Raw genomic sequence first — 27127 nt, forward strand, 5'->3', positions numbered from 1 at the left:
GATGAAATATCGATGTCTTAATAGAAAATATAGAATTTGCCTGTTTAAAGTCTGGCGCGATGAATGTGTGTCACAAATAATCTCTTTTTTTTTTAAATGTTATAAAGCACAAACACACACACACACACATCGAAATAAGCTTCAAATTTTGAGTATTATTTCGATATGATATAATATCGATAATTTCGACGTCAGTTATAGACGTCGATTCGATGTGTCATTCTACATACAATATAATGATATCTTGATATTTAAATATTTACTCTTTTGCAAAATAATAATTTATGTTAATGTTTTAAATAATTCCATTTACATATTTTCCATTTTTAATTATTCTGCATTTTAATGCAGATCAAGCACTTCAATTTCAACGGGTTATAATACAAATCCTACCTCAAAATGTCAAAGTCAGAAAACAGTTGATTTGGATCCTCAAACATATGAACAATCGAGAAAGGAAACAAGGGCATGTGATGGGTAATTATTTGTTTTGTCTACAGCATACAATATAATGATATCTTACTATTGAAATATTTATACTCTTCTACATATGAATAATTTATAACGTTAATATTTTAAAATTTTAAAAAACCAATCTCCTTAAAATCCATACCGGTCGACAGATTTTAATAAAACTAGAGGAGAACATACTTTCTATGATACTCTATTTGTGTACCAAAATTCAACCCGGTATCTAAAAAATTGTAGAAGTAGATGCGTGTACAAAAAATCCGTACACACACACACACACACGCCATACATACATACTTCCGAACATTTTCTACTAATATGATTTTTCGACATTTTGGAACATTTTAAACCTATTTCCATCAAAATCTCAAAAATTTTTTTTTATTATCACAAAGCTTCCTCTATGAGGAAGCAAAAGAAGAAATATCGGCCTATAAAAGCCATTTCATATTAACAAATTTACCTTAGGTGCGCACTATTACCCCACTTTCCCCTAGTAATAATAATAATCTGTATTTGTGAGAAAAACTCTTTAGTATATACAAATGAGAAACCTGCAGTTTACAGAATTAAAATAAAATAGGTATAAAAAGAGCAATAAAAGAATAATATCTATAATGTATGTTATAAAAGTAAGCGAATGTGTTTCTGTTTAAATCTAGATGCATTGTCACCAAAGAAATCAACCACGTTAGTATAATTATTTGCCGTGATAATCATCCTATTTAAGCACGAATTAAAACCCTATATAAAAAGATATAAAACATTCTTTCTCTATCTCTTTCTCTTTCTTTTTTCCTTCTCACACTTACTTACAAAACTTCACTCCATTACGGTGAATAAGGCCAGTATTCATAGCCGGATCTTATTTCAAGACCTAAGTATATAATAGGATTAAGTAATACGTACAATTTATATAGTATTTTAAGAATTATTACTTATTTCTATTTTTAATTATACCACATTTCTATGCAGACCAAGCACTTCAACTTTAGTGGATTATATTATGGATAATTCTGCAGAACGTCAAAGTCAAGACACATCTAGTTTGCCCGTTCAATCATTTAAGGAAACGACAAGAAAAACAGGCGTACTTAATGAGTAATTATTCGTTTTTCTTATCATACAATGTAATGAAATATTGATATTTAAATATTTACTCTTTTGCAAAGTAATGCTTTACAATGTTAATATTTTACACAATTCCGTTTCTAAATGCAGACCAAGCACTTCAAGTTCAACAGGTACCGATATGGATCCGAATGCAGAACGTCAAACTCAAGAAACAGTTGATTTGGCTCTTCAATCTTGTGAACAATCGAAAAAAGAAACAAGGACATGTGATAGGTAATTATTTGTTTTGTTTACATCATACAATGTAATGATATCTTACTATTGAAATATTTATACTCTTCTGCAAATAAATAATTTATAACCTTAATATTTTAAATAACATTATTTTTAATTGCACCGTATTTCAATGCAGACCAAGCACTTCAAGTTCAACGGGTTATATTATGGATCCTTCTACAGAAAAAAATGTAATTCTTCAACATCAAAACCGGCAGAATCGTTTTCCGGTAATAACATCCGTGCTCTCCGGGAGATTCATTTCCAAGGACGCCCTAGCCAAACTTGGTCGGCTTAAAACAATACACTCTGCTCCGACGACAGAGAAAAACCATTTACGTCAAAGTCAAAAACAAGAACCACCTGGTTTGCCTGTTCAATCATTTAAAGAAGCGATAGAAAAAACAAGCGCACTTGATGAGTAATTATTCGTATTGCTTATATCATACAATATAATGATATCTTAATATTTAAATATTTACTCTTTTGCAAAAGAATAATTTACAATGTTAATGTTTCAAATAATTCCTAATCATTTCTAATTGCTCCGTATTTTAATGCAGACCAAGCACTTCAGCTGTAGTGGATTATATTACGGATAATTCTGCAAAACGTCAAAGTCAATATACATCTGACTTGCCCGTTCAACCATTTAAAGAAACTACAGAAACAACAGGCACACTTAATGAGTAATTATTCGCCTTTCTTATATCATGCAATACAATGATATCTCAATATTTAAATTTTTACTCTTTTGCAACAGTAATTTATATAACGTTAATATTTTGAATAATTCCGTTTCTAATGGCACCGTTTTTCAATACAGGCCGAGACCTTCAAGTTCAACGAGTTACGATATAGATCCCAATGCAGAACATCAAAATCAGGAAACAGTTGATTTGGCTCTTCAATCATGTGAGCAATTGAAAAAAGAAACAAGGGCACGTGTTAGGTAATTATTTGTTATGTTTATATTATACAATATAATGATATCTTAATATTGAAATACTTACTCTTCTGCAAAAAGAATAATTTATAATATTAATATATTAAATAATTTTATTTCTAATATTACACCGTGTATTTCAATGCAGATCAAGCACTTCAATTTCAACGGGTTATAATACGAATTCTACCGCAGAATGTCACAGTCAGGAAACAGTTGATTTGGATCCTCAAACATGTGAACAATCGAGAAAAGAAACAAGGGCATGTGATGGGTAATTATTTGTTTTGCTTAATTGTATCACACAACATAGTAATATCTTATTATTAAAATATTTACTTTTCTGCAAAGAATAATTTATAAGGTTAATATTTTATATAATTCCATTTCTAACTCAACACATTTCGATGCAGAGCAAACATTTCAAGTTCAACGTGTTATGATACAAATCCTTCTGCAGAACGTTAAAATACTGCAGTACAATACCTTTGGTATACGTGCTCCATACACAATCTTTATTGAAAAAATTTTTTATCTAATTTTGTCATATAATTTTAATTGTTTTTTTTGTTACAAAAACAATTATACCCCAAAAATTGCATCAAGTGAATAAGATAAATTAGTAACATTTGATTAGGGCGGCGGTGTGGTCTAGTGGTAGAGCGCCAGACTCGTAATCTGAGGAACCCAGGTTCGAGTCCACTAGAGCCATGAATCATGGAAAAGTTTTTTTCCAAAAAAACCGCGCCTCTCCGTGCAAGATGCGGAGAAAACTGGGCTCCGTCTTTCGGAAGAGACGTTAAATTGTTGGTCCAAAGAAGGAAACAGTAAGGTAGTGGATAAATTGGAGGTTAGGGTTGGGTACGTCCCTTCAAAACGCTCTTTAAGACCCCTTGGGGTATATAAAGTAAAATTCTTTATCCTTTTAGTAACATTTAATTTTTTAAATAATGTTTCTTTATTATAGTTTCTTTATTATTAGGGGAAGATGGGGCAAAACGGGGTACTTATTGTTTAACTACATAAAATAATTATTAAATATAAAAAAACATCCATTCTTTTCTGCACGGATCCCTTCATTAAACCCTTCTTTACATATGACAATGGTTAAAACTAACAAACATGTACGAATAATTGTTTCAGAAAGCAATCTTTGAAAAATTGTCTTTTGCCCCATTTTGTCCCATAAAATGGCGGGGTAAAATGGGATATATACCTCTATTTACTCGTTCTAAATATTTAATTTCAAAATTGAACCGTCCAAGTAAAAGAACAAAATGTTTATTGTTAGTTGAGACAAACGTATATATTCCATAATTATTTATTTTCACACAAAACAGATATAAACAATGTCTTTATCTTCATCGTCAATTCTTGCGCAAGAGTTATGTGCCCAAGCGGCGCAACGAATCCAGCCTTCGTCGGAATAATCACGGCAGTAGAGAGGCACTGGTCATCTTTAACAACTTCGCTATTGCTGGATCCTTCCTAAGTCGTACCTCGGTACTGAGGGTAGTTATCCCCACCCCGTTTTGCCCCGAAGCAACATTTAGGTTTCATCTATTATATAAGTACCGTCTTCTGTCTGCCTGTCTGTCTGTCTGTCTGTCTGACCGCGAACTACTCATTCGTTAGTCATTCGGACCGAATTTTTACTAAAAGTATATGAAATAGGGGTTGAATTTTTCTGGGAGTGTTATGATGTGTATAGTTTTTTGTTACCGATTTTCTAGAAACCGGTTTTTCTAATTTTTCTAATTTTTCGGAAAATAATTGACCAAATCTCAAAGAATTACTTATGAAACAGGGGTAGAATTTTCTGGGGAATGCTATAAAGTGTATAACTTTTTGTTACCGATTTTTTTTTAAGCCGGTACCGAATTTTTTCCAATTTTTCGGGAATTAATTGACCGAATCTCAAAGAATTGTAAGAGTTCAAAATAATACTTACTCACGTTTTTAGTTGAAACAGCAAATATGATGTCGCAATATTCTAATACGGTGTTCAAACTGGACACAACTTGTGAAAATGATAGAACTACGCATCACAATAAAGCCAGTGACTGTCAAAACAATGGCTCATTATCGAATAATAAAATTTCAAAAAAATCCGATGGATAGCGCCAAGTGGGGGGGGAAAATAAAGGGGGTACCCCGTTTTGCCCCACATTCCCCTATCTAAAAAAGAACGCGTAAACAACAAATATTATAAAGATCTAAAAAAGAACACGTTCCCAACAACTATAATAAAAAAACATTATTAAGAAAATCAGATGTTACTACTAATTTATCCTATTCACTTGATGCAAACTTTGGGGTATTATTATAAATAGTTTAAAGAAACATCAGATGTTACTAATTTATCATATTTACTTGGTGCAAAAATTCTGATATTATTGTTTTTATAGTAAAAAATACAAATGAAATTATAACATCAAATATTATTTCAGGATTTTTTTTAGTAATAAGTTTGTATAGAGCACGGTGCCACGGATATTTGGTTATTGGCGTTATTTACCCTTTATAGAAAAATGTAGTTTTTGTATATCTATACGGATCTGGTAATTTAAAAAATTTAAATTATATATATCCATATACACAGAAAAATAATCATTCTACATCCACAAGAAAAGCACTTTTTCACAACACCTCCACGGAAAGTTCGACTTTCCATGCCTGTAGAGAGGGACGAAAGTCACCAATTTCACGCCAGGACGGCATTAGCGGGACGAAAGTAACCACTTTCCTCCCTAGGGCGAAAAGTGATCACTTTTGTCCCGCTAAACAGCTAAGAATGGCGGAAAAACGCTACTTTCGCCCCTTGGTGCACAATATACTATACTTATTTTATTATACTTCTTTTAAGCAAGTTTTCTCACAACCAAGAATATTTTCTTACTAATAGTTATCAAATATCTTGACACAAGTCAAGAATATTGTTTTGAGTAAATGTAATTCTTACTATGATTTTATGGTAGATTTGCGGGATACATAAAACCTTATAATAAAGTAATAGACATAAAGGTTTGAAAACTATTAGTAAGAAAATATTTTTTTTGTAAAGCCTGTCGCGAAAGTTCGATTTTCGATTGCTGTTTAGCGTGCAAAAAGTGGCTTATTTCTCAACGATTCAATATATGCCTTACTTTACCGCACTAGTACGAGAAAAGCACCTTTATGACTTACTTTACCGCACTAATATGTAAAAAAAATCTCCTTTTTTTCACGGTTGATAGTTTTTATTTTAAAAATTCCCGTGAGACAAAACGTCAATTCGTTACAACCGTCATCATTCAAGAAGAATAAAATGAATAAAGAAAACAATTATTGTCCAAAACCGTCCACGCCGGTGGAAAGAAGCTGGATCTGCCACAGAGAATTTACTACCGAAGAAATCAAAAGATAAATATATGAGTATTTATGAAAATTTTATGGAATGGAAAGCATCTAAAAATACAACCTCATTTTCGGAAAATGTCTTATATAATGGCATATTGTGATGAATTGTCAAAAAATGCGAAACCATCAACCCTTTAGTCTCACTACTCGATGCTAAAAGGTTCTTTGAATATACATCAGAACGTCAATATAGAAAATTATGCGAAACTCAATGCAATCTTGAAAAGACCGGCGAAATTAACCGAATTTGTCTGCAAAAAATCAAAAGTTATCACATCGGATAAAATTGAAAAATTTATAAATAAAGCCCCGCGGATAATAAATATTTAGCAACAAAGGTAAAAATCAAAATTTAAACACTTAAATTTACAAAAAAATTCATTGCCATGGTAATTACAGGCTGCTCTGCTTCTCGGAATAACTGGCGCATGTAGGAGAGAAGAACTTTGCAATATTACCGTCAATGATGTAAAAAATTATGACTTATCGACGATCCTCGTGAGCTTCCCAAATACTGAAACGCATATTAAACGATCATTCACAATCAACGGCGCATTCCACGAAATTAAAAAAAAAAATATATATAGCTTTACGTCCAGCCAACTCAAAATCTAACTGGTTTTTTTTGAATTATCAAAATGGGAAATGTACCCAACAACCGATTGAAATTAACAAATTCGGGGGCATGCCAAAAGAAATCTCCAAGTATTTAAATTTACCAGATCCCGAAAATTATACTGGTCACACTTTCCGACGAACTTCAGCAACTTTACTTGCTGATGCTGGAGCCGACATTACAATACATTGAAACGTCACGGGGGATGGAAGTCTAATCAGATCGTCGAAAGTTATATAGAGAATTCAGTGAGCAACAAACGACGGATATGTGAGAAAATCATCCATTTCGTTAATGTAACGAACTCCAATATTCCTGCTACTTCAACATCAATTCCGTCAACATAAAAAATAATAAGAAGCTCATAAAGTTTCTGCAAAGTGAATATAAATGCACCGCAATCAAATAATGAAAATTCTTAATCAAAATTCTGAACCATCTTTGCAAACATCTTCAAAAAACATTACGTTTAATATTTTAATAATTGTTTAAATATCACATTTTATTTTGGCGATGAATAAATATAACGCCAAATACTATTTCTTATTTGAATTTAATTTCAATTAATTCTTTAATCTCAAATCGAACTTTCCGACAGGCATTACAAAAAATATTGTGTGTGACATTTGCGGAAAACAACAAACTACGTCGCGCGTGAAGTTGCCGCATTTGCCTCAGCTTATGTTGCATTCACACTTGTACTCGTGTGAATTCACCATAAGCCTTCGGCCCATGCGACAACTTCACGCGCGACGTAATTCGTTGTTTTCCACACTTGCCACACAAGATACTATTGTTATAAAAAAACTTATTTAAAAGAAGTATAATAAAATAAGTAAAGTGCTTTTCTTGGCTGTCGAATGATTATTTTTCTGTATGTATAAGCATACACTCTAATTTAAAAAAACTATACCTCTATTTGACTTTTGTGAGAAAGTCTACAAGCACTTTTTAAGGCGCCCACTGTATCACATTTTGTATATATCAGAAAATCTGTATTACAGGACGGTTATAATGGCACCGAAAAGAAAACGCAACAAGTTGTGGAATTATTTCGAAGAATTGAAACCTTCGCTGGTAAAGTGCGCAATTTGTAAAATAGAAATTCATATGCCTCATCCATCAAACAGCACAGGAATAATGATAAAACACTTAAATAGACATGAAATATTTCTCAATAATGACACTTTTACATTATCTGACGACTTGAGACAATATTACTCGGAGTTACCGAGATATAAGGCAAAATGTAATGATTGTAGCAAAACAATATCTTTTTTAACAAATAATGCACGTTTACGAAAACATTTAAGAAGACATTCCACAAAAATCCTGAGTCTAGATGAGTAAGTACACGTTCAAAAAATTATTAAAATACTAAAGACTATAAAATAAATATAATGATAAACAATCAATAGCTGAAAAAATTAAGCGAATAAAAGTTTTTATAGGGGCACCCATGTAACACTTATTTGCAATTTCGATCATAAATGTGCTTCTCAAATCGTAATAATAATATAGTATTTCAATTATTTCGCATAATTTAAATAAATCTAAGTCGCTTATTTTCACGTTCTTTTGCATTATAGATATATACAATTCAAAAATTTAGATTAGATATTTATATATTTGACATTATAGTATTAAAATTCGGAGCAGATATATAAAATATGTGATTTATACTTAGTTTTTATAGGTATTCAAATTAAATAGCTCTATTTAATAAAATCTATATGATATGGACAACTGAAATTTGCCTTCCACATATTATATAGATGATTAGTGATTAATAAAAATTTTTATTAGCAAACAATCAACGGTTCTTTATAATATTTGAATATACGTTGTAGGTCTGCAAATGTCAGCATAGTAGTATTAATGTTTTATTCGTTATCCTTGAAATTATTTGCAGCAACCTAATTTATTTTGACAATTTTTCGTGAGAACATTCTATGATTATCGACCGTTTTAATTGGTGATAAGATGTATCCGTCGTCTTATGTTTAAATGCAAACTCACAAAATTATATGTATATTGGGAAAAAAACGTCTCTTTCAGGAGTTTCAGGCGACGTATATATACAATAAGCAATTAAGTGAAACACGACCGATATAATATATACAATCAAATTAAGAAGGAACGTCATTGTAACGTACAAAATATCATAAGTTTAATTAGAGAGATACGCCATTTTATAATCAGGACAGGATTTTGGTAGCCTAATATAATTATTCGTGTATTTATGTACTTTTCTTCATCTCAACTAAAGCTAGAATAGATCAATTACGTTAAAATAGTGTTTCTCCCTAACTTAATTTTATATCATATATACCGTGTTTCACTTATCTATTAACCACAAATTCAGTCAGACATTAATTCAGTTAGACATTAATTGTTTAACATTAGCATATTACAGAAATTCGAGATCAGGGGAAAGTAGGGAAACAGGACTCAGTAGGTAATAGTGCGCACCTCAAGCTTGAGACTGCGACGATAGCTGGTGACACGTGAGTGACAAAATTCAAAGCTTACGTCAATTCTAGATAATATAGATACATTTTATCCCAGCTCAAAGCTTCATTTGAACGGAGGAAGCGAAAAAAAAATGCGCCCGTTTTTTTTACAATTTTGAAGCAACAGGAGTTAAGCTTGTAAGTGGGCAATTTTTATTTGCTACTGTAATTGGTATAACATAGTGAAATATGATCTCTTAGGAATAACCTTTTGCCGCGTTGGTCCCATAATTTCATTTGCAGTTCGCGAGTAATTGACAAAATTGTCCCGGAATAACAAATCAGGGAATAGTGCGCGGCTTTTATTTATCTCGATTTTATATACATGCATATATAGTTTATTTATATTCGAATTTATATATATATATTTATGTCGAATTAATCGTACGTTGAAGTCATGAGTCAATTCTACTTGATTAAAAAAAATTCTTTTTTAATATCCCTTTATTTTTAAAGAGTTTCGCGTTTAATTTTGAATTATTTATTATCACGCACACATGAACTATTCTTAAAACTAATGATTTAAACAAAAATGTTTAAAATTTATCCGCTGCAGACACAAATTTTGGCAATTTCCAAACTGCACACTATTACCCGCCACTTTCATTTTTGCCCGACTTTGCATCGTTCTAAATATCGCTCAATAAATGTTTAACAACAAAATTATTATCAAACTAGCTGGTTACTCGTTTTTTTTCAAACGACTTCATTTGTGATTCAATTTCCTTATTGTGGACAAACATAAAGAGTGTGTCGGATGGTTGATTTAAAGGCGGTAGTTTAACTTTTCCGCTTGAACAACACATTCCAGGTGCTTAAGTTTTAAACTTTTTTGCTTGACAATGATCACATATTGCATCCATTTTCCCAATTATTACTCTCGGGTGAAATTGATATTTGTAATTTGAATCATAATTAAATGCCTCTAATTTCAAATCGGACCGCATAAATGTTTTCCTTGATTGAACATGTTGTAACCGGTCTTTTTCTACTCAAGTTTCACACTATTGAGTCATTTCCGCTTTTTCGATATTTCACTTACCGATCAGCGACATCATCCCTTGGTTTTCCCGGGCGTTTTTTCAGAAATTTCAAGATTGTTCGCCCGCGATGTACACAGAACCTCGATTTTTCACTTAAAAAACGCCCTGGAAAACCAAGGGATAAAATCGGTAATCGGTAAGTGAAATATCGAGTACATAAGTTCAAATTTTCTCTAAATTTTTTTTTAATAGAAAATTATTAAAAGATGAGTATTATTGATTGGTTTAGAAAAAAATATAACCTATCGTCGCCGTCCCCGAAAAATTAGAAAAATTTAGGCCCCGGTTTCAAAAAAATCGGTTTAGAAAATAATTTAACCCATCGTTGCCATTCCCGAGTATGTTTGTATGTGTGTACCTATGTATTCCACCCGTTGAGGATAATCCAAAAGGACGCATTAAATAACCAATTTTCTTGAAACCGGTTCTAAATTTTTCTAATTTTTCGGTGATTGCGACAATGGGTTTAATTTCTTGAGACCGCGGGTGCTAAAGTTTTTCACAAAAACAAAGCTTTCTTTTAAAGAAATTAAACCCATCGTTGCAATCCCCAAAAAATTAGAAAAATTTTGGCCCCGGTGTCAAGAAAAACGGTAAAACAAAAATCGAACCCCATCGCCGCCATCCCCAAGAAATTAGAAAAATTTTGACACTTTTTGCAAGAGAATCGAGAAACCCATTAATGAATGAGTAGTTCGCAGTCAGACAGACAGACAGACATTCGACACTTATATATACAGATGAGTGATATTTAATTTCGAAACGATCAGTTTTAAAAATAAAAAAAGACCAACTAAAATAAATTGCAAGTGCATTTAGCTTACATTATGAAATTTAAAAAACACTATAATTAAGTATTCTTTCCTTTAAAATTTTTTGAAATATAAAAGCAAACATACATACATACTAATCCACAAAAATGCTCTAAATTCAAAAAAATTACTTTTTAAAAAAGAACCGCCAAATTAAATTGCCCTATAGTACTCCTGAGATTTCAAGGAACATATTGGTATAAATTTTTTCAAAGTTGGTCCAATAGTTCTTAAGTTAATAACGTTCAAACACACACCACCCGTAAGAATTTTATATTATAGTACAGCGATGTATAGATTATAGTATAGATATGAGTTACATACTTGTAGATAAACGTATAAAGATTCCATAGCTGCATTTAAATTAATTGTAAAGCCATTTTATATTAACAGATTTACCTTTAGGTGCGCACTATTACCCCACTTTCTCCTAGTAATAATATTAATCTTTATTTGTGAGAAGAACCCTTTAGTATATACAAATGAGAAACTTGCAGCTTACAGGATTAAAATAAAATAGGTATAAAAATAGCAATAAAAAAATTATATCTATAATGTATATTATGAAAGTAAGCGAATGTGTTTCTGTTTAAATGTAGATGCATTGTCACCAAAGAAATCAACTACGTTAGTATAATTATTTGCCGAAATAATCATCCTATTTTTAAGCACGAATTAACCCTATATAAAAAGATATAAAATCTAAAGAATTTTTTCTCTATCTCTTTCTCTTTCTTCCTTTTCTTCTCACACTTACTTACAAAACTTCACTCCATTACGGTGAATAAGGCCGATATTCATAGTCGGATCTTATTTCAAGACCGTCTTAAATGATGTCTTATGATGCTAATACGGCTCTGTGATTGGTTTATTACATCTTAAGATCGTACTTACATAAGACGGTCTTAAGTTTAAGATCCGACTATGAATATCGGCCTAAGTATATAATAGCATTAAGTAATACGTACAGTTTAGTATTTTAAGAATTATTACTTATTTCTATTTTTAATTACACCACAATTTTATGCAGACCAAGCACTTCAACTTTAGTGGATTATATTATGGATAATTCTGCAGAACGTCAAAGTCAAAACACAAGTTTGCCCGTTCGACCATTTAAAGAAACTACAGAAACAACAGGCACACTTAATGAGTAATTCTTTTTTTCTTTCTTTTTTAAAATAATTATTCGTCTTTCTTATATCATACAATACAATGATATCTCAATATTTAAATTTTTACTCTTTTACAAGAGAGTAATTTATATAACGTTAATATTTTGAATAATTCCGTTTCTAATGGCACCGTTTTCCAATGCAGGCCGAGCACTTCAAGTTCAGCAAATTATAATATAGATCCCGATGCAGAACGTCAAAGTCAGGAAAGAGTTGATTTGGTTCTTCAATCATGTGAGCAATTGAAAAAAGAAACAAGGACATGTCTTAAGTAATTATTAGTTTTGTTTATATTATACAATATAATGATATCTCTTACTCTTGAAATACTTACTCTTCTGCAAAAAGAATAATTTATAATATTAATATTTTAAGTAATTTTATTTCTAATTGCACCGTGTATTTTAATGCAGATCAAGCACTTCAATTTCAACGGGTTATAATACGAATTCTACCGCAGAATGTCACAGTCAGGAAACAGTTGATTTGGATCCTCAAACATGTAAACAATCGAGAAAAGAAACAAGGGCATGTGATGGGTAATTATTTGTTTTGCTTGTATCACACAATATAATGATATCTTATTATTGAAATATTTACTTTTCTGCAAAGAATAATTTATAAGGTTAATATTTTATATAATTCCATTTCTAATTCAACACATTTTGATGCAGAGCAAGCATTTCAAGTTCAACGTGTTATGATACAAATCCTTCTGCAGAACGTTAAAATACTGCAGAACAATACCTTTGCTTTCTTATTGTCCACGTTTTTTATTTGCAAATTAATATATCAAAGGTTTTATATTTTCATGGAGTAATTATAAAAAAAGAAGAAATATCCGTACAAAACATACTTTTTTTTTTTTAAAGTTAATAAAATGCGCCAAGTATACGTGCTCCATACACAATCAGTATTGAAAAAAATTTTGATCTAATTTTGTTATATAATTTTAATTGTTCTTTTTGCTACAAAAACAATGATGCCCCAAAGTTTGCATCAATTAAGTAGATAAGATAAATTAATAAATTTTGATTTTTTAAATAATGTTTTTTTATAGTTTCTTTATTATTATCTGAAAAAGAACAAGTACACAACAGATATATAATAAAGATCTAAAAAAAGAAAACACGTACCCAACAATTGTAATAAAGAAACCTCACTAAGAAAATCTGATGTTACTATTATAATGTATCCTATTCACTTGATGCAAATTTTTATTGTTTTTACAGTAAAAAATACAAATAAAGTTATAACATCAAATATTATATCAAAATTTCTTCAATAATAAATTTGTATAGAGCACGGACATATATATTTGGTTATTGGCGTTATACTTTTTCAGTAAAATGTAACTTTTGTAAATCTATACGCAATCTCTGGTAATTATGTAAATTCAAACTATATATCCATATAAACATACGCCCCAATAATTTAACCATATCTTTTTTTTACCTTTGTGAGAAATTCTACAAGCGCTTTTTAAAGCGCTAACTGCATCACATTTTTATCAGACAATCTGTGTTACAGGACGGTTACAATGACATGGGGAAGAAAACGCAGCAAGTTTTGGAATTATTTCGAGGAACTGAATAATCCTTCGCTGGTAAAGTGCACGATCTGTAAAGAAGAAATTAAGATACATCATTCAAACAGCGTACAAATATTCAGAGAACACTTATTAATTAAACATGGAATATCTGTCGATAATGACACTTACATACTACCTGATGTCTTAAAACAATATTACTCGGAGTTACCGGAATATAAGGCAAAATGTAAAGATTGTGGCAAAACATTTACTTTCTTTACAAGTATGGTATATTTACGGGAACATTTAATAAGACATTCTACAAAAATCCAGAGTCGAGATGAGTAAGTACACATTCAAAAAATTAATAAATTATTAAAAATTATAAAATAAATGTAATGATAAAACAATTAATAGCTGAAGAAAATTGAGCGAATAAAAGTACATGGTGCGCAAATATAAAAATTAATAAATTACAGTGTATATAACCCATATACGGGGTGTCAATTTAAAAACTTACAGTCGGAATATCTCGGTAACTAGTAAAGATACCAAAACACGGTTTAGAGAGAATATAGGGTAGCAAAAAGGACATATTTTGATTTAAAAAAATTTGACCTTGGGTGAAGGCGTCATGGTCAAATAAAGGTCAACTTAATTTTTTTAAACACACACATAATTTTTTAAACATCTACGTTTGTAACCCTTCTCATTACGAGCTCAACGCTCTATGATCCAAGTAGCCGACATCTAAGGATCAAAAAGCGACGTCGCTATGAACGCTTGGCCGCCACAAGCCAGTTATCCCTGTGGTAACTTTTCTGACACCTCTTGCTGAAAACTCTTCAAGCCAAAAAGATCGATAGGCCGTGCTTTCGGAGTCTCTATGTGTACTGAACATCGAGATCAAGCCAGCTTTTGCCCTTTTGCTCTACGCGAGGTTTCTGTCCTCGCTGAGCTGGCCTTAGGACTAATTTCCGAGATATTTCGACTGAAAGTTTTCAAATTGACACCCTGTAAATATTCCAACAATAAACTGCGCGCCGATTTTTTGTCGGACTTGAAACACAGCTATCATTGGAACATTAGAACATTACAAACCCTTCTTTCCCCGAAATTAAATTGACGCGATTTAATTATCTAAAAACTATAAAGAAATTATTGCAAAAAATATTACCTCAGCCAGGATTCGAACCTGGAATTTCTCTCATTCCGTGAAGGGTGTCGTACCAATTCGACCACTGAGGCATGTGGTAATATTTATCGCAATAACAAAAATAAATTATTTAGTAGCTTAATAATATTTTTTGCACACTACAAAATTTTTCTTTAACTTTAGTAAACTGAACCATTTTTTCTTCAACCTTAGTAACGTCAAAGTCAAGATACATCTAATTTGCCCATTCAATTGCTTAAAGAAACAACAGAAAAAACAAGCGTAATTGCCCAGCAAGAAATGACCTATCGAATCGACGTCTAATTGACGTCGAAAACATATATCGAAAAATAATTGAAATATTCATCGATTTCGATTGATTTATGTCACAACTTTCGATGAATTTTTGACTCAGAATAAATCGATTTCGACTCGATATTAAAATATTATTTTCTCACTACAGCTATAGGCCGATTTCATCGTCTCCGATTGAAAAGTAAGTTTTAATCGGAGAATCAAGTTAATCAAAGACTATGAAATTGGCCCTATATTAAAGTAGATTATCAGAAGCGAGAAAGCATAAACTTTTTTTTTGTATTATACATTAAAATAAATGAATATATTCACAGTCCACTATACTTATTGTTCAATAGTATATTCGTAAAATATATCGATAATTATCTTTTTTGTTGTTCTTCCGTTAGTAAATGAATATATGCAATTCAAACAACGCATTTCTAAAAATTGGTTTATATATAAAATTAATTTACACTAATTAAATATACACTAATAAAATTAAACAACTATTACATTACAAATCTAGTCTTCAATATTTTATCAAATATTATTGAATATTTGATGATCAATATTAAATATTGAAAATTTTATAAAAAACATAAGAAGCAAAACTTAGAAATATAATTTTATTTCAACATCACTCACATTAACTATACTTAAAACTAACGATTTAAGCAAAAATGTTCGAAATTTATCCGCTGCAGACACAAATTTTGGTAATTTCCAAACTGCACACTATTACCTGCCACTTTTATTTCTGCCCGACTTTGCATCGTTCTAAATATCACCCAATAAATGTTTAACAACAAAATTATTATCAAATATGAGTTTACGTACTTGTAGACAAACGTTTAAAGATTCCATAGCTGCATTTAAATTAATTGCAACTATGGCCGGTATTCATATAGTCATATCTTATTTCAAGACTGTTAAGTAATATTTTAAGATGCTAATACGGCTCTATGATTGGTTAATAACATCTTAAGATTGTACTTAAGACGATCTTAAATATAAAAATTATGAATACCGGCCTATAAAAGCTATTTTATATTAACAGATTTACCTTAGGTGCGCACTATTACCCCACTTTTCCCTAGTAATAATAATAATCTTTATTTATGAGAAGAACCCTTTAGTATATACAAATGAGAAACGTGCAGCCTACAGGATTAAAATAAAATAGGTATAAAAAGAGCAATAAAAAAATAATATCTATAATGTATATTATGAAAGTAAGCGAATGAGTTTTTATTTAAATGTAGATGCATTGTCACCAAAGAAATAAACTACGTTAGTATAATTATTTGCCGAGATAATCATCCTATTTAAGCACGAATTAACCCTATATAAAGAGATATAAAGAATTCTTTCTCTATCTCTTTCTCTTTCTTCCTTTCCTTCTCACACTTACTTACAAAAATTCACTCCATTACGGTGAATTAGGTCGGTATTCGTAGTCGGATCTTATTTCAAGACCGTCTTAAATAATGTCTTATGATGCTAATACTCTGTGATTTGTTTATTACATCTTAAGATCGTACTTAAGACGGTCTTAAGTTTAAGATCCGACTATGAATACCGGCCTAAGTATATAATAGCATTAAGTAATACGTACAGTTTAGTATTTTAAGAATTATTACTTATTTTTATGTTTAATTACACCACATTTCTATGCAGACCAAGCACTTCAACTTTAGTGGATTATATTATGGATAATTCTGCAGAACGTCAAAGTCAAGACACATCTAGTTTGCCCGTTCAATCATTTAAAGAAACGACAGAAAAAACAGGCGCACTTAATGAGTAATTATTCGTTTTTCTTATCATACAATGTAATGATATATTGATATTTAAATATTTACTCTTTTGCAAAGTAATGATTTACAACGTTAATATTTTACACAATTCCGTTTCTAAATGCACCGTTTTCAATGCAGACCAAGCACTTTAAGTTCAACTGGTACCGATATGGATCCGAATGCAGAACGTCAAAGTCAAGAAACAATTGATTTGGCTCTTCAATCTTGTGAACAATCGAGAAAAGAAACAAGGACATGTGATGGGTAATTATTTGTTTTGTTTACATCATACAATGTAATGATATCTTACTATTGAAATATTTATACTCTTCTGGAAATAAATAATTTATAACGTTAATATTTTAAATAATATTATTTCTAATTGCACCGTATTTCAATGCAGACCAAGCACTTCAAGTTCAACGGGTTATATTATGGATCCTTCTACAGAAAAAAATATCTCTTTACGTCAAAGTCAAGAACAAGAACCACCTGGTTTGCCTGTTCAATCATTTAGAGAAGCGATAGAAAAAACAGGCGCACTTGATGAGTAATTATTCGTATTTCTTATATCATACAATATAATAATATCTTGATATTTAAATATTTACTCTTTTGCAAAAGAATAATTTACAATGTTAATGTATCAAATAATTCCTAATTATTTCTCCGTATTTTAATGCAGACCAAGCACTTCAAATGTAATGGATTATATTACGGATAATTCTGCAGAACGTCAAAGTCAAGATATATCTAGCTTGCCCGTTCAACCATTTAAAGAAACTACAGAAACAACAGGCACACTTAATGAGTAATTATTCGTCTTTCTTATATCATACAATACAATGATATCTCAATATTTAAATTTTTACTCTTTTGCAAGAGAGTAATTTATATAACGTTAATATTTTGAATAATTCTGTTTCTAATAGCACCGTTTTTCAATGCAGGCCGAGCACTTCAAGTACAGCGCATTATAATATAGATCCCAATGCAGAACGTCAAAGTCAGGAGATAGATGATTTGGTTCTTCAATCTTGTAAACAATCGAGAAACGAAACAAGGGCACCTGATGGGTAATTATTTGTTTGTTTACATTATGCAATATAATGATATCTTAATATTGAAATATTTACTCTTCTGCAAAAGAATATAACGTTAATCTTTTAAATAATTCCATTTCTAATTACACTATTTTGATGCAGACTAAGCATCTCAAGTTCAACGGGTTATGATACAAATCCTTCTGCAGAATGTCAATATCTAGAACTACCTGATTGGCCCGTTCAATCATTTGAACAAGTCACAGATGGATCGAGCGCACTTTATTCATATTGGTTTTATTATACAATGTAATGATACTCAACTAGTTAAATATTGACTTTTCTATACAAATGTAATTTATAACTGTGACATTTTAAATAATTGCTCTTTTTTTCTATTTTTGGTCACAAAACATTTCTATGTAGACCAAACAATTCAAGTTCACCGTGTTATATTACGGATCCCAATGCAGTAGGTCAAAGTCAGGAAACAGTTGATTTGACTCTTCAATCATGTGAACAATCGAAAAAAGAAATAACGACACTTGATGGGTAATTATTTGTTTGCTTATATAATACAATAGAATGATATTATTAAAATATTTACTCTTCTCTTCAAAAAAATGATTTACAACGTTAATATTTTAAATATTTCCATTTCTAATTGTACCGTATTTCATTGCAGACCAAGCACATCAATTACAACGAGTTTTGATACGAATCCTACTGCAGAACTTCAAAGTCAAGAATCACCCGTTCAATGTTTTGAACAAACGAGAAAAGAAATAAGCGCACTTGATAAGTAATTATTTGTTTTGCTTTTATATCTTATATTTTATATTATAACTTATATTATATACAATATAATGGTTCCAAATAGTTAAATATTGACCTTTCTACACAAATATAACTTACAACTATAACAATTTTAAATAATTACTCTCTCCTATTTATTTTTAAACATATCACATTTCTATGCATACCAAGCACTTCAAGTTCAATGGATTATATTATGGGTCCTTCTGCAGAACATCAAAATGGAGAACCACTTGATTTACCCGTTCAATCATTTAAAGAAAATGCAGGAATTCTTGATGAGTAATTATTCGTTTTACTTATATAGTAAAATGTAATGGTAACCAAATAGTTATATAGTAAAATGTAATGGTAACCAAATAGTTAAATATTGACTTTTCTGCACAAGTATTTTTACAACTGTGTGACATATTTTAAATATAATTACTCTCTCTTTTTTATTTTTAATCACATCACGTTTCTATACAGACCGAGCACTTCAAGTTCAGCGGATTATATTATGGATCCTTCTGCAGAACATCAAAGTGGAGAACCATCTGGTTTACTCGTTCAATCATTTGAACAAATGACAGAAGGAACAAGCGCACTTCATTCGAATTGGTTCTATTATACAATGTAATAACATCCAACTGGTTAAATATTGACTTTTCTACATAAATGTAACTTACAACATTTTAAATAATTGTTTCTTTTTAATTTTTAATTATACCACATTTCTATGCAGACCAAGCACTTCAAGTTCAACGTGTTATGTTATGGCTCCTTCTGCAGAACATCAAAGTGGAGAACAACCTGGTTTACCCGTTCAATCATTTGAACAAATGACAGAAGAAACAAACGCACTTTATTCGTATTGGTTTCATCATACAATGTAATAAATTCCTAACTAATTAAATATTGATTTTTCTACACAAATATAACTTACAAGTGTGAAAATTTTTATTATTGTACTTTTTTTTACTTTTAATTACATCACATTTCTATGCAGACCAAGCACTTCAAGTTTAGCGGATTATAATATGGATCCTTCCGCAGAACGTCAAAGTTAAGAATATCGTGTTTGCCTGTTTATTCATTTAAACAAATAACAGTATAGGAATTAACACTCGCACTTGATGAGTAATTATACGTACGTTTTGCTTATATCATACAATGAAATGATATTCCATCTAATATTCAAATATTGACTTTTTTCAAAGATGTAATGTTTTGTTTTAATAACATATTTTAATATTTTTTTCTGTTGGTACAAATATTTATTGTGGAGCATTGTAATAAACATATTACTGTTAAAAAACATTATTAATTTCTAGTTTACTTAAAAAAAAAGTATTAAAAGTTGTAAGCGACGGGAAAAATTAACGGAGCCGACCGGGACTCAAACTCGGGATCCTTTTCGTTCATGCACACGCCTAGCACTTAGGCTGCTACCCCACGACTGCTCCACTACTACGCTAATTTCTCCGATCTCCCATCAATACCGGCCCACCATTTTATTCCACCATATCTTTTTACTGACCTTCTTATTTGTCGTACCGAGTGCTTCCTTCGCCGCTCCCCTAATGCTGTTTGTGATATTTTCATATATCTCTTCTATTGTTTGATTGTCTGTGCTATTAAGCTTCTCATCTAACCTTGTTTGATATAACCTCTTAGTGCTTTCATGCTGCAAACTGTCCAGATTGTATCGCGCCGCTCTATATCACAATATTCTAATGTGTCTTGCTTTTTGTTCTCCGTGTTATTATTCCTGGTTTAATGGGAAGTGTATTTTTGACACAAGTAGGTGGTGGTCTGTGTGGAGCTCCTCTGCAAACTCTGACGTCTTGTACTTGTAATTCTGTTTTTTGTTGTACTATTAAATAGTCTATTATTGACTTTAGGTTCCTTGTTTGTTGTATCCATCTTATAATTATGTATATCCTTATGTTTATAGAACCCATTCGCAATTCTTAGTTCATTATGCTCACATACTTCTATAAGTTTTTTTCCATTATCGTTTATATGAGCTTCTCCAAATGGTCCCACAAGTTTACTATTTGTTTGATTTCCTGTACGACTATTTAGGTCTCCTAGAAGTATTATTTCTCTATTTGTCTCAATGTTTGTTAGCGCTCTTTCTAGTTTTTCAAAGAACTCCTCTTTCTTAGCGATCATTTCATCATCAGATTTGCATAGACTCCAACCATTACTTTTCTTTGATATATGTGATAATGTATACTTTTAGTATATTTTCATCTATCATCTCCCAATTGGTAATGTTTTTCTTGAATCTTTTATGGATTAATATTAAGACTCCTCTTTTTGCTTGTTAACCTTTGGAACTTCGCTATATATATACATTTCTAAACTAAATAGTAAAAATTCAAAATTGAGAATAATTGAAAATTGAGAATTGAGAATTGAGAATTGAGAATTGATAATTGAGAATTGAGAATTAAGAATTGACAATTGATAATTGATAATTGAGAATTGAGAATTAAGAATTAAGAATTGAAAATTGATAAATAATTGATAATTGAGAATTGAGAATTGAGAATTGAAAATTGAAAATTGAGAATTGAGAATTGAGAACTGAGAATTGAGAATTGAGAAATGAGAAATGTGAATTATTGAGTAGTTTAATTTATGGGATCACACTTACTGTACAAGTTAAATTATTTAAGATTGTTAGTAAAATAATAATTAGTCATAGTTTAATTTTTACCAGAAGAAAGAGGTGATTATTATTTGTCGTTGTAATTAGATTTATTTTTTATAAAGGATAGAGGAGATAAAAAAACAGGCTTGACTTATGGATACTGATATTTTTAAAAGAAATAATAAAAATTAAAATTGAGGATCGAGAATTGAGAATTGAGAATTGAGAATTGAGAACTAAGAATTGAGAATTAAGAATTGAAAATAGAGAGTTTAGAATTATTAAGTAGTTTAATTTATAGAGAAGTAATGGAAGGAGTAGTTTAATATATGGAATTATCTTACATTGTACAAACTTAATTATTTAAGATTCTTAGTGAAATAAGAATAAGAATTATCACCAAGTGCACAGGCCGCACGTTTTCGTGTCCAAGTGAACGGCGAGCACTTCTTGCAGTGTCCAAATAAACCATGTCCAAATGAAAGGTGTCCAAATGTGTCGGGTCCAAGTGTACATCTCCCGAAATGTCTAGGGATTGTTTTCTAATAGTAGGAGTGGAGCAACAAAATCAAGATTAATAGAAATGTGAAGCAACAAAATCAAAATGATACAATCCTTCGAAATTTTACTTGAAATTCGAGTTATAAGGTGTTGTACTAGATATGAGTAACTAGGGGTAGTTTTTTGATAATAGAGGTGGAGCAACAAAATCAGAGTCCAAAAAAGCAACAAAATCAAAATAATATAATCTATCAAGATATTTCTTTAAAACGGAATTTTTATCGTGGTGCTAGGTGGGATTAATTAGGGGTATTTTTTCATGTTAGGGGTAGTGCAACAAATTTGGGAATAGAACAACAAATTAGCAACAAAATAGCACTAAATATATGTGTTGTGCCTCGTATAAGGACGAGAGTGTGTAAATGATTATGGACGATGAACGAAGGATGTGTGCTAGTACGTATATTTATTATATCGAAACGTATCGTACAAGAGTCTGAGACCGACTGACTGCGGTTGTCGTGGCGCGCACGTACTGCCCTGCGGACGTGGCGCACTCTCTGTCGACACCCTCGTGTAGCGTGTGGTCCCCAACAATATATAATTGTTTTTTTTTATCTTATTGCTTCCTCATAGAAAAGGCTTTATTTTTGTGGAAAAAAAAAGTTTTTTTTAGTTGCTGCTGCCAATGTGTTCAGAATGTTATAAAACATCGAAAAATTGCATTAAAAAAATGTCCGTGAATGTGTGTGTGTGTGTGTGTTTGTGTGTACGGATTTGATGTCCATGATTGCTCTATCTTCCGCAAATTTTAAGATATCGGGCTAAATTTTTTTTCAATTAATAGAGTATTATGTAAGGAAGGCTGGTATTGAATTTTGCGATGATCGGTAAAGGAGTTCTTTTTTAATAAAATTTGTAATTTTTTGAGAAATGTCTGTGGTTGCTCTAACTTCAAATTTTGAGATATCGACCTATTTCTATTTCTATTATATTTCTCAGTTTTTCATATAAAATTCTTTAAGATTTGATTGATTAGATCCAGCTTTATAAGCTCTTATGCTTGTATGTACGTATTGCTCAAAATTTTAATTTTGTTTTATTCAACCAAATAGGTTTCTCAGTGTTCAAACAATTTCGTTTCTACACTTGACGTGTAGTTCAGAATGGTGTAGCGTTAGTTTAAATACATTTTTACGAGAGAACGTAAAATAGTGAAATACTAGCTGGTTACCCGGGCTTCGCCCTGGAGGACATGTGTATTAAGACACGCAAATAGTCTCTCTGCTATATTATGTTTTTGCCCTTTAGCCTTTGCTTGGGCATAATAAATTATATCAATCAATCAACCAATCTCTCTCTCTCTCTCTCTCTCTCTCTCTCTCTCTCTCCTCTCTCTCTCTCTCTCTCTCTCTCTCTCTCTCTCTCTCTCTCTCTCTCTCTCTCTTCTCTCTCTCTCTCTCTCTCTCTCTCTCTCTCTCTCTCTCTCTAAAATGCTATAAATTGAAAAATATTATTTTTTTATCTACTGAAGTTTAATTACAGTCGTCGTATACAGTTCTTTAAGATTCACTGAATTATTTCCTAAAAAATTGGAAAAATTTTGTAACCGATTTCCAAAAAGATAGGTAACGAAAAACTATACAGCTTATAGCACTCCCCGGGAAATTCTACCCCTGTTTTATATACAATTCTTTAAAATTCGATCAATTATTTCCCCAAAAATTTGTCAAACTTCTGATACCTGTTTCCAAAAAGATCGGTAACGAAAAATTATATACTTTATAGCATTTTCCGGGAAATTTAACCCCTACTTTGTGTACAATTCTTTGAGATTCGGTCATTCAAAACCGGTTTCCAAAAAAATCGGTAACAAAAAATAGTAACACTTTATAGCACTCCCCGGGAAATTTTACCCCTACTTCATGTATAATTCTTTGAGATTCAATTAATTATTTCCCGAAAAATTGGAAAAATTAAAAAAAAACCGGTTTTCAAAAAGATCGGTAACAAAAACTGTACACATCATGGCGCTCCCCGTAAAATTCTACCCCTACTTCATATACAATTCTTTGAGATTCCGTCAATTATTTCCCGAAAAATTGAAGAAATTAGAAAAACCGGTTTTCAGAAGATTGGTAACGAAAAACTATACACACAGTGACACTCCCCGGGAAATTCTACCCCTATTTCATATACTTTTGGTAAAAATTCGGTCCATTGGTTTCCAAGATCATCGAGGACAAACAATCAAACCGACAAACTCTGTCTCTTTATAATAGTAGTATAATAGATAAAACTTACTGATCATATCAGCATGAAATTTGTATTCTAATATAAATAATAAAGATCAATCACACTCTTTTGCCTCTAAAGATGCATCTTCTTTTTTTTATGGCGGATGAGTAATCGTTAAATCTGCGGCGATGAGTAATTATTAAATCTCGTAATATATATGTAATTTTCTAGCATTATCGCATCCTTAGCGGAAGTTACTGCAAATACACGTTGCGATAGCTGAAGAAATACGTAGTTATAATGTATGTACACATGGATAACCTAAACCAAATTTAGTCTTGATTTTCATTAGACTTTTATTTTCTATAATTATTTGATAATTATATAGGCAAAATATCGCAAAAGTTAAGCTAACATGACCCAGATAGCCAAATGCTGTGAGTTTGTTGCCATGTTGCCAACAAGCAGCTTGTCGTTAATGCAACTAATTTTGACAAACTCGGGACAAGGTGAGACAGTATGCTTGTCGGGTTGAACTCATATGAATTATATTTCTATTAACAGCAAATTGATATCAACGTGACATCATCATTTGTGAGGGATTTGTGACAATTTCATATTGTCAACACTTCGTTAGCAATGAGATACAATTAAAAAATTTCATAGCTTGATGACATATACACAATAACGGATGGAAATCATTATATATGTGTTGTTGCCGTCACGTTTGCATCATGATGCTCAAGATGGAACGATGAACCATTCATTGCTGTCATGTTGCTGACATGTTGCAGACAACATAACGTACCAATATTGCGGACTGTTTGCTCTTGAAATTGCGTCAACTGATTGCATGTATAAGCAGTCATGTAGCTGTATTTGTAACGTGTTCTATTTCGATGTCAGTAAATATATGAAAACACATGCAATGCATTAGTTTTCTCAATATGCTCTATCACGCTTGGCTATATGAATGAACGAATCACTTAATATTTTCCAATTTATCACGTATCAAGTCCTAAGATGGAAAGTTTTATATGCGTCGTCGGAAAATTCTTCTTAAATCTACAAGAACATAATAATTATAACATATTCAATTTTTGTAGATAATAAAAAAAATATGCATAATGTTCTATGCAATATAAATGAAAATGATATGTGCATATTAATTGCTGAAACATTTTTCATAGACTCATATGTATATTGTAACTATAAGTTTTCTAATTTATGCAGAAAAAAATATTTTATTTAACAATTGAAATTATTGACGTCAAAGAATTTATTAAGCTTATAAGTGCATTGAAATTATAATTTCTTATTATTTATGCTGCCTGTCTGATAATATGCAACGATTATCACTCTTGATATTTAGATTAGAAAAGATTTCGAAAATAATCGTTCCAATGCACAGCGTACAATAGTACAAAGTGCACTAACTATCGCAGTTGCATTCGTTTTGTCAAGTGTGTATCAACGGGATCTAAATAACTTATACTAGTACTTTATATATTAGTCTGCAGTTTGAAAAATATAAATTAAATAAACATTAAGATGTTCACAGCGCTCCATATTTTAGATAAAGTATATTTATTTGGTTTAGTTGTCTCTTATCTTCTCAGCTTTTCTCTTCGTCCGACTAAAACTGTATAATTATGTACATTTTAGAGATAAATATGCGTTTCTAATATATCACTATTACATAATAGGAAAGAAGCCAAGATTAGATTAGATAGATAGATATTTATTGTTCCCCTTGGGGTTACAATCTTTACAAATAAAAAACTTAACACTAACTTAATTCTATCTTATTCTACGCCTTATCTCGCTCGCACGCTTCACACGCTTCTCACGCTCCGCACGCTTCGCACGCCTCGCACGCTCCGCACGCCAAGGAAAGAAGCCAAGACATTTATCAATTCTCGTCGTTCACTCTCCTCACTATCACCGCCGTCTTCGTCGCAATTATCACCCGCAGGACAGTCTCAAAACCTCGCAACATCATTCTCTCCGATATCTCGCAACACACGTCTCTCAAATCTGTTCTATTCGATCTCGGCTGAGCCTCCAAAAAAGTGTAGTGTGCAGTATTTATTATATTTTGTTATAAAAAACAAATTATAATATAATAAATACGTCTCAAGCTTGAATAAGACTTGCAACTGATTCGCACGACGGTCTCAGAACTTTTTTTCGCGCGAGGACGACTGTTTTTTACGCGATCGTTAAGCTGGGGCCAGACTATGCGCGATTCGTGGTTCGTGATTCGGGGTTCGCCATTCGTAAAGATTCGTACGAATCACGAATCGCGCATAGTCTGGCGCCGAAGATTCGTATAGATTCGTATGCCAATGTCGCGGTTCGCCATTTGTATAGATTCGTGTCGTTCGCATTCATGGTTCATCATTTGTTATTCGCGATTTTGATTCGTTTATGATTCGGCAGTCATTGTATGCAAATAAAAGAAGACACCGAGGAAAGAACGCAATTTACTTTTATTATCCAGAGTACATTTTTGCGTAATAAGATTCGATCATGAGCGATAGCGATGATAGTGACGTTGCAATTGCGAGTGCAATATATATTTTAATTGCAAAGAAGAAAATGAAAAGAAGAAAGCGGAGATGGTGGATCAAACCACTATTCAATAGGTTAGTTAATAAAATCAGTATTGCAAGTTTTGAAATAAGAAATTTCTCAATCACGGTAAGACCAAATTACTTCATTAATATTTTTTGCTCTAGACATAGTGGAACTGTATGGCTCAATGATGTAAAGAGGAG

The 27127-nt window shown here is 31.3% G+C and overlaps 1 protein-coding gene across 8 annotated transcripts in view; it reads left to right on the forward strand.

The window, feature by feature from the left end:
* The window catches only part of LOC139810390 (uncharacterized), a 39906-nt gene extending 19997 nt beyond the window's left edge, over positions 1-19909 (forward strand). For 5 of the 8 annotated variants that reach the window (XM_071773894.1, XM_071773895.1, XM_071773896.1 and 2 more), the window contains 23 exons: positions 352-477; positions 1447-1572; positions 1693-1818; positions 1958-2242; positions 2385-2510; positions 2648-2773; positions 2916-3041; positions 7787-8128; positions 12181-12303; positions 12471-12596; positions 12739-12864; positions 13856-14200; positions 16987-17112; positions 17247-17372; positions 17512-17658; positions 17794-17919; positions 18059-18184; positions 18314-18460; positions 18578-18703; positions 18837-18953; positions 19139-19249; positions 19436-19582; positions 19692-19909. In XM_071773894.1, the coding sequence (XP_071629995.1) occupies positions 352-477; positions 1447-1572; positions 1693-1818; positions 1958-2242; positions 2385-2510; positions 2648-2773; positions 2916-3041; positions 7787-8128; positions 12181-12303; positions 12471-12596; positions 12739-12864; positions 13856-14200; positions 16987-17112; positions 17247-17372; positions 17512-17658; positions 17794-17919; positions 18059-18184; positions 18314-18460; positions 18578-18703; positions 18837-18953; positions 19139-19249; positions 19436-19582; positions 19692-19842 (3553 nt within the window). In that variant the 3' untranslated portion in view covers positions 19843-19909. Of the gene's footprint in view, positions 1-351; positions 478-1446; positions 1573-1692; positions 1819-1957; positions 2243-2384; positions 2511-2647; positions 2774-2915; positions 3042-7786; positions 8129-12180; positions 12304-12470; positions 12597-12738; positions 12865-13855; positions 14201-16986; positions 17113-17246; positions 17373-17511; positions 17659-17793; positions 17920-18058; positions 18185-18313; positions 18461-18577; positions 18704-18836; positions 18954-19138; positions 19250-19435; positions 19583-19691 lie in introns of those variants that run through there. The other 3 variants (XM_071773898.1, XM_071773897.1, XM_071773899.1) reach the window with 3 other exon arrangements.
* Positions 19910-27127: the final 7218 nt, after the last annotated feature.

This window comes from Temnothorax longispinosus, chromosome 3, assembly GCF_030848805.1.
Source record: "Temnothorax longispinosus isolate EJ_2023e chromosome 3, Tlon_JGU_v1, whole genome shotgun sequence".
NCBI classification, from domain to species: domain Eukaryota; kingdom Metazoa; phylum Arthropoda; class Insecta; order Hymenoptera; family Formicidae; genus Temnothorax; species Temnothorax longispinosus.